This window comes from Triticum dicoccoides, chromosome 5B (assembly GCF_002162155.2).
Source record: "Triticum dicoccoides isolate Atlit2015 ecotype Zavitan chromosome 5B, WEW_v2.0, whole genome shotgun sequence".
Lineage (NCBI taxonomy): Eukaryota > Viridiplantae > Streptophyta > Magnoliopsida > Poales > Poaceae > Triticum > Triticum dicoccoides.
This window is the reverse complement of record NC_041389.1, coordinates 48,591,647-48,599,324: the sequence shown is the minus strand read 5'-3', so window position 1 is coordinate 48,599,324 and position 7,678 is coordinate 48,591,647. Positions and strand designations below refer to the sequence as shown.

Genomic DNA, 7,678 nt, shown 5'->3' with positions numbered 1-7,678 from the left:
AGGATGGGGAGGGCCGGAGGGCGTTTCGGTCATTCGCTCATCATCTTACCATTTTTAGAATCGGGAGCCGAGCACGTGGGACTTTTCAGCTCTGACAAACGCCTTTTCGCCCCGATGGATGGAATTTTCGAGACACCTCGTCCTCGTGCATTGCCAATTTCGCCCCTTGGGCACATAAACACAGGGCAACCCCTCGAAAAACAAAACATAAACACGGGGCATTTCTAAGGTCAGACCGCAAACGTTTGAATTGACATTTCCGGACGCCTTTTGTATCCAATGTACTTCCTCCGTTCCTAAATACTTGTCTTTCTAGAGATTTTAACAAGTGACTACATACGGCGCAAAATGAGTGAATCTACACTTTAAAATATGTCTACATACATCCGTATGTTGAGTCCCTTTGAAATGCCTAGAAAGACAAGTATTTAGGAACGGAGGGAGTAATAGTAATACCCTTCTTGTTCGTGAACGCGTACGGATGTTTGAAATCCACAAACATAACGCAAACGAAGGAGGTTTTGCGAGCGTTCGGACTGATAACATGTACGTGTCTGACTGCCATGTCTCATCCAAAAACTCTCTCCACCCAAAGAACCCTCTCCGCGCGAAGCGGTCGACGCACATTCATGCTGGTCAGGCCGTTGCATGCGGACGCGACTTCGCATGGCATTGATGTCGGTCAGAGCGGTGTTAATGAACAAGCGGGCGTCACCATTTCAGTGTTGATGCGGTGTCCGAGAAGCCTACTCAGCCGCCGCATTAAAGTCGGCTTCCCATCCATTCGCTTGACGCGCAACTTCGACGCTGTGCAAACCACACCGCCCCACTCCTCTCAGCTCACAACCTCTTCGATCCTCTCCGCTCTGGCGGCGTCCACACCCCACCATGCAGAAATCTTGGTTCTCCGCACCGGCAAGCAATGGCTCCTGATACAGATCATAGCGCCGCCGCATCGCTCTCCGAAGCCTTTGACCTCCACGGTGGCGAAGGAGCAGTCGCCGTACCAGCAGTTGTGTATCTTCTCAGAGGCGGCAGTCACGGATGTGGAGTACTGGCAGCACATTGAGCTCTTGATCGAGCAGTCAGTCTCCGATCGTGGTCCAGCACCGCTGTCGCTGCCATGAGCCCGTGTCAAGGAGGAGTCGCTACAGTAAACCGAACTACAGTATTCGATTTTGGACCACTCGCTACAGTAAACCGAACTACAGTATTTGATTTTGTTTAACCTGGTATAAGTCTCTTTGGCATGGTCTTAAGTAAAAGTTGATTTCCCTGAAAAAAGTAAAAGTTGATAACATTAATAAAATAAAAAATTTGTGGAAATATAAAAAAATCCCGTGTTTAAAAGCAAATGCATGCATTATTATTAAAAAGTGTGCACACAATTTTATTCTATTTTATTTTTGACAATGCAAAAAAAAATTGTTTCGTGCCACTCAAAAATGTATATCAAATTTGATGGAAACATTCCAGCATATCATGAAAATGTCCATGCATTTAAAAAATGATATATAAAATATGTAAGAAAAAAATCATGTTGGTTAAAACTTTTCGACGAAAAAGCGTATCATGACTTTCAATAAATATCCCTATGTTCCCGAAAATTTCTATGATTTTTTTAAAAAATTATAGAATGTAAAAGCAATGTTTATGCCATCCATTTCATATTAATCATCACTGATCTAGTGCAAATATGTTCTAAATCAGCGACAATTAAAATGGATCGGAGGGGTTAGTTTAAAAGAAATGTTTACATGTATTTGAAATAAAATCTTATGGATTTAAAAAGTGTTCAAAACATGGGTTTAAAAAAGTTATTTGTCACCCATTTGGAAAATACCTAGCGTGTACCATAAAATTGTATCATGTGTGCTATAAAATTTATATTGTGTAGCGAGGAAAAGTAGACATGTGTTGAGAAAAAGAACAAAAACTGATAAAACCCGACTAAAAAGAAAAAGAAAACCTATTGTATTGAGAAAACAAAGAAACCATAGCATAGCGAAAGAAAGAACAAACCAAAATAAAATCAATGAGAAAACAAAGAAACCAAAGTAAAGCGAAGAAAAATATAAAAAAACCCAAAGAAAACCAGTGAAAAATAAAACAAATCGAAAAGAATAAAAGGAACCAAAAAAGAAAAAGAAAACGTAGCGAGCACCCGCTCTAAACTGGGCAGGCCCGGATTCTCAAAAAAAAAAAAACTGGGCAGGCCCGCTATTGTGGTCCGTAGACGAGAAGAAGCAAGAAACTTTGTCTAAAAAAAAAAGAAAAAAAAGAAAGCCTTGTTTACCCTGTTCGTCATCCCCATCACGGCCTGCTTGCTTCAATTCCCAACCAAAACAGCAGAGCAGTCCGGCTGTTAACCTGACCCCGCCGCCACCAATTTACCGCCGCCGCCGCCGCCGCCGCCGCCGCCGCGGGCGGGGCTCCCTTCTCCTGCTCCCCTCAGGTAGGCCTTACGCTCCTCGTGTATCTCCCTCGTCTTTTCTAGATCCATTCCCCTTCCATTTAGACCGATTATCCCGCCTGCGGCCTGCATCTAATTCGGGAGGTGATTTGGTGCTGTGCATGCGGTAGGTTGAAACGGTGAATGAATTCTAAGCCTACCGAGCAGAGCAGTCCCTCCCACTGAACCCTCTTCTTCTACCTCATGATTAGGTCTTGAATCCGATTTGTTCATCCCCCCTCTTTTCATATCTTATTAGTATATCACGCTGCTCATTAAGCAATTTGCTGTTGCTTCTGGCAGCACAAAACAAGCAAAATTGAATGCTACTGAAGCAATTGTATTCTTTTGGAAAATGTTCAGAAATATCAAAATATCTTCACAAACAGGAAAAATTGTTCGGAATTTCGATAATTGTTCACAATTTTCAAAATAGTTCAAAATTTCAAAAATTGGAACGAAAAAACTATTCACATTTTTGAAAAAAAATCAAAAATTATCCGCATTCAAAAAATGTAGGCGTTTTGGAAAAACTCAATTTTATTCAAAATTTGTTCGAATTGTTTTGGATCACTCGCTACAGTAAACCGAACTACAGTATTCATTTTGTTTAACCTGGTATATTTTTTTTGGCACGGTCTTAAGTAAAAGTTGATTTCCCTAAAAAACGTAAAAGTTGATAAGATTAAAAAATATATTGTGGCAATACCAAAAAAATCCCGTGTTTAAAAAGCAAATGTATGTGATATTATTAAAAATTGTGTACACCATTTTATTTTATTTTTGATAATTTCATAAAATTTATTCGCGCCACTAAAAATGTATATCACATTTGATGGAAACATTCCCGCATATCAAGAAAATGTTCATGCATTTAAAAAATGATATATAAAATGTGTAAGAAAAAAAGTCATGTTGGTTAAAACATTTCCACTAAAAATCGTATCATGACTTTCAAAAAATAACCACGTGTTTCAAAAAAAATTCCATGATTTTTAAAAAATATTATACAATGTAAAAAAGCAATGTTCATGCCGTCCGATTCATATTAATTATCGCCGATCTAGTGCAAATTTGTACTAAATCAGCAACAATTAATATGGATCGGAGGGAGTAATTTAAACAAATGTTTACATGTGTTTGCAAAAAAATGTTCCCATGTATTCAAAAAGTGTTCAAAACATGCATTTCAAAAAATGTCATGCGTTTGAAAAATGTCATGCGTGTATCATAAAATTGTATCATGTGTGCTCTAAAATGTACATTGTATACTGACAAAAAAAATAGACATGTGTCGAAAGAAAAATGAAAGCCGATAAAACCTGACTAAGAAGAAAAAGGAAAACCAAAACAATCTATGAGAAAACAAAGAAACAGAAATATAACGATCGAAAGAATAAAAGAAAGGAAAACCAATGAGAAAACAAAGACACCAAAGTAAAGTGAAGAAGAAAATCCACAGAAAACCAGTAAAAGAACAAACCAAATAAAATAAAATAAAAGGAACCATTCGAAAGGCACTGGCTTGTAATGGTGAAATTCTTACTGAAAGCACAGCTATGCCCGGAGCGAGCACCCACTTTAAAATGGGCAGGCCCGATACTATCATCCGTAGACGAGAAGAAGGAAGGAACTTTGAGGAAAGGCGTTTTGGCTCCCGGGAGCGCGTACTCCCACGTGAATAGTAAACAAAAAATACGTGTTAGTGTCGCAAGCATCCCGGCAGCCAAACGCCATTCCCCAAAGTTCCCTATATAGAAAATGTTTTTTAAAAATGATTATTTTTGTAGATGTTCATGTTAGTGTCGCAAGCATCCTTAAAAATTTCACTGCGAAACGGAACAACGGTGTTTCGCAGGTGAAATAAATAAATTTTGGGTGACATTTTGAGATAACATTTGGTGTTTTTTTTGCACATGCAAAAATGTTTAATCTTTTTGCCTACAAAATGTAGCATTTAGATGTGACAAAGAACACACAGAATTTTTCTTGGAATTTTTTTGATATTTCAAAGTATATTCTCGCACGCTAGCACCAACGGATTTTCAGGAGCTTTGTCTAAAAAAAAAAAAAGCCTTGCCTTTTTTTTACAGCGTCCCTGAGCCTAATTTACCCTGTTCCTCATCCCCACCACGGCCTGCTTGCTTCAATTCCCAACCAAAACAGAGCAGTCCAGCTGTTGACTTAACCCCGCCGCCACCAATTCACCACCGTCGTCGTCGCCGCCGCCGCCGGGGCTCCCTTCTCCTGCTCCCCGCTACCCACTCCCCTGCCCTCAGGTAGTAGGCATTACGCTCCCCATCTCCCCGTGTATCTCCCTCGTCTTTTCTTGATCCATTCCCCTTCCATTTAGATCGATTATTATCCCGCCTTCATCCACTAATTCGATAGGTGATTTGGTGCATGCGGTAGGTTGAAACAGCGATTGGATTCCGCTCATACCGAGCAGAGCACTCCCTCCCACTGAACCCTCTTCTTCTTCCCCATGATTAGGTCTTGAATCCTATTTGTTCATCCGTCACTATTTTTTCCCCTCTTTCATATCTCCGCTCCTGAAGCAATTGCCCTGTTTAGTCGTTTCTTTCTTTACAAAGGACAGAGCTTTGTACATCACAGAATTATGCTGTTACAATCTCTCTCATCACATGTTACATTTTTTCGCATCGGCAGTAGGAGGATATCAACACTTATGCTCAAACACAAGTATATGGTTGAGGCATTGTTTTGCACCTATATTATATAGTTGAGGCATTGTTTGTATGCATGCACATCAGTGGATGCTGTTTAGCTCTATGGGCTATATTCTGTTGCATCTACACAGCAGCGTCTTGAATATCATTCATTTTATCATACTCCTCAAACTACATTTTCTTTCTTGTCTCATGTTTTCCCCTCTTATCTGTTACACCTGTCCAGAAACAGTTAATTCAGATGAAAACCAATGGATCATCTGCCAAGAGTCAGGAAATCGGGTCAAAAAGAAAGTGGAAGAACCAACATGAACATACAGCGAAGCAGATCGCATGGCATTCCTTTGGGTACCAAGGCCACTATCCGCAACAGAGGCCTGCACGGGATGGTGCTTCACTCACCCCCTTGCCAGGGAGGCAAAATGATTTCCATGTTTCAGGAGATCGATTCTTTCTGACGTCCAGCCCATACCAACAAGATCTGGAAAGTAGGTACATCCAGGACAAAATGAACGGTGTAATCACTTGTTTGGTCTGTGGCAGCCAAGGACATTACAGTTCTGAGTGCCATTTCAAGGACCAAGAGCACAAAATCATTTGCGCAGTCTGTAGCAAAAATGGCCACTGTAGCATGTGGTGTTGCCAGCAGAACAAGTTGGAGAATCGCGCTTGCACCCGCTGTGGAGAGATAGGGCATACTACCAGTACACATGGTCTCGGTTGCTCAAGCTGTGACGAGTATCATGACGATGGAGAGTGCCGTTTAAGCCAAGTTAAATGCTTTATCTGTGAATGTCAAGATCATTATCTTGCTCAGTGCCCCTTGAATTCAGTATTGACTGAGGCATTTCAGGGTCAGAGACGGAACTTCCAAGCCGCTCTGCGGCTTGCACTATCAAAACAACGCAACCCATCATCTACACCTGCCAAGTATTACGCAAAATCAGAAGGAGAAGTACTGACCGCCAACAAGTCTAGTCCAATTTGCTTTACATGCCGTGAAGAAGGTCACTTTGCCTTTCAGTGTCCTCAGAACAGCCCCGGCCAGTCCGAAGAACTTGAAGAGAGCAACACTATAGCTACATCCGCCAACCTGTCCGAAGAATTAGAAGAACGGGACCCTGATACAGGTACTGCTAAACAATCATCAGAAAGGAAGCCGATATTGTACGATCAGTGTTGCCCCTCAAAAGCAAAAGTACTGACCCCCAACAAGTCTAGTCCAATGGTTAGAACATGTAAAACAAAAACAGAAGGGAAGAAAAGGATGTGCTTTACATGCCGTGAAGAAGGTCACTATGCCTGTATGTGTCCGCAGAAGCTCGGAGCTATATCTGGCAACACGTCAAAAGAATTAGAAGAGAGCAGCACTATACCTACATCCTCCAACATGTCCAAAGTATTGGAAGAACAGGGCCCTGGTACTGCTAAACATTCATCAGACATGAAGTGGGTTGTTCGATGTGTTAGCTGTGGTCAGGAAGGGCACAGGGCCAGGAGCTGTCCAACACGAGTGTTTATATGCTCCTTATGCAATGAAGAAGGCCACAAAGCCAAGAAATGCCCTCAGAAGGGCCAGAAATCATCAGAAATGAAGCGTAAATCGAATGTCCGATGTGTAAGGTGTGGCTTGGAAGGGCACAGGCGCAAAACATCTATCATAGACCGTCCGCAAGTCTAGTCCTTTGGTTACAGTAGACAACACATCAACACAAGTGGTTACATGCTTCCGTTGCAAGGAAGAAGGCCACTGTGCCAATCGATGCCCTCAGAAGCACCAGAAGCGTTAAGACTGTTCCAGCAAGAGCTATCGCTAAAGCAAACAGCATTACATTTTCAATCACGCCGAGAAGCAGCTTGGGAAGAGATCTTGGCACTGAAGATACAACCAAGGGGAAAGATACTCACTGAGCTGAGCCAGACCTCCTCCCTTGACTAAAAAGTTACTGCACAGTTACCGTCTTTTTCTTTAGATACTCTAGCGGTTGAAAAGTTTCCAAGGAAGGGCATTTTATATCATGTGTTTTTGGAATGTCTTTCTCTGAGATGATGTTGGTGCCAATTGACGATCTGATGAGAAGACATTCCCAAGATGGGATTCACAACCACTTGCATTGTGCAAGTCTACTGGCATATTCTTTGGTAGTAAATGCTTCTCCATACTTCATGTACTTGATGAATAAGTGTACGGGATACATCTGGGTAAGAACCTTTTTGTTTTGTTTCTGGTAGAGGGTCTAGTGAAGTTTTTTGGCAGGAGCACACATAATAAACTTAAAAAGACTTAGTGTTGGCAGAGCGAATGTTTAAAAGACCAGTGTTGGCAGACCGAATGTTTACTGGTCAAATACTGCAATTACTTTCTTTCATATGAATCCTCTGTATAAGTGTTATTTTTATCGAAATATGTACTGCTGTTGTGTTCTCAAAAGATTCACAATAAGCTCTCCACTTAACCATTTCATAACATGCATTCAGAATAACGATTTGCCGAAGAGAAAAAAGGTTACTCATCCTTTTGCTCAATACATCGGGG

General features: G+C 41.2%; 1 protein-coding gene across 3 annotated transcripts in view; it reads left to right on the top strand.

Annotated features, from left to right (window-relative positions):
- Positions 1-4,610: 4,610 nt before the first annotated feature.
- LOC119307301 (DNA-binding protein HEXBP-like) overlaps positions 4,611-7,678 on the top strand; it is a 4,146-nt gene continuing 1,078 nt past the window's right edge. Inside the window, exons 1-2 of one of the 3 annotated variants that reach the window (XR_005149237.1) lie at positions 4,611-4,731; positions 5,369-7,284. Coding sequence is in view for 1 of the 3 variants with exons in the window: in XM_037583378.1 (XP_037439275.1) it covers positions 5,384-6,823 (1,440 nt within the window). In the remaining 2 variants the exon portion in view is untranslated. Of the gene's footprint in view, positions 4,732-5,368; positions 7,648-7,678 lie in introns of those variants that run through there. The other 2 variants (XR_005149236.1, XM_037583378.1) reach the window with 2 other exon arrangements.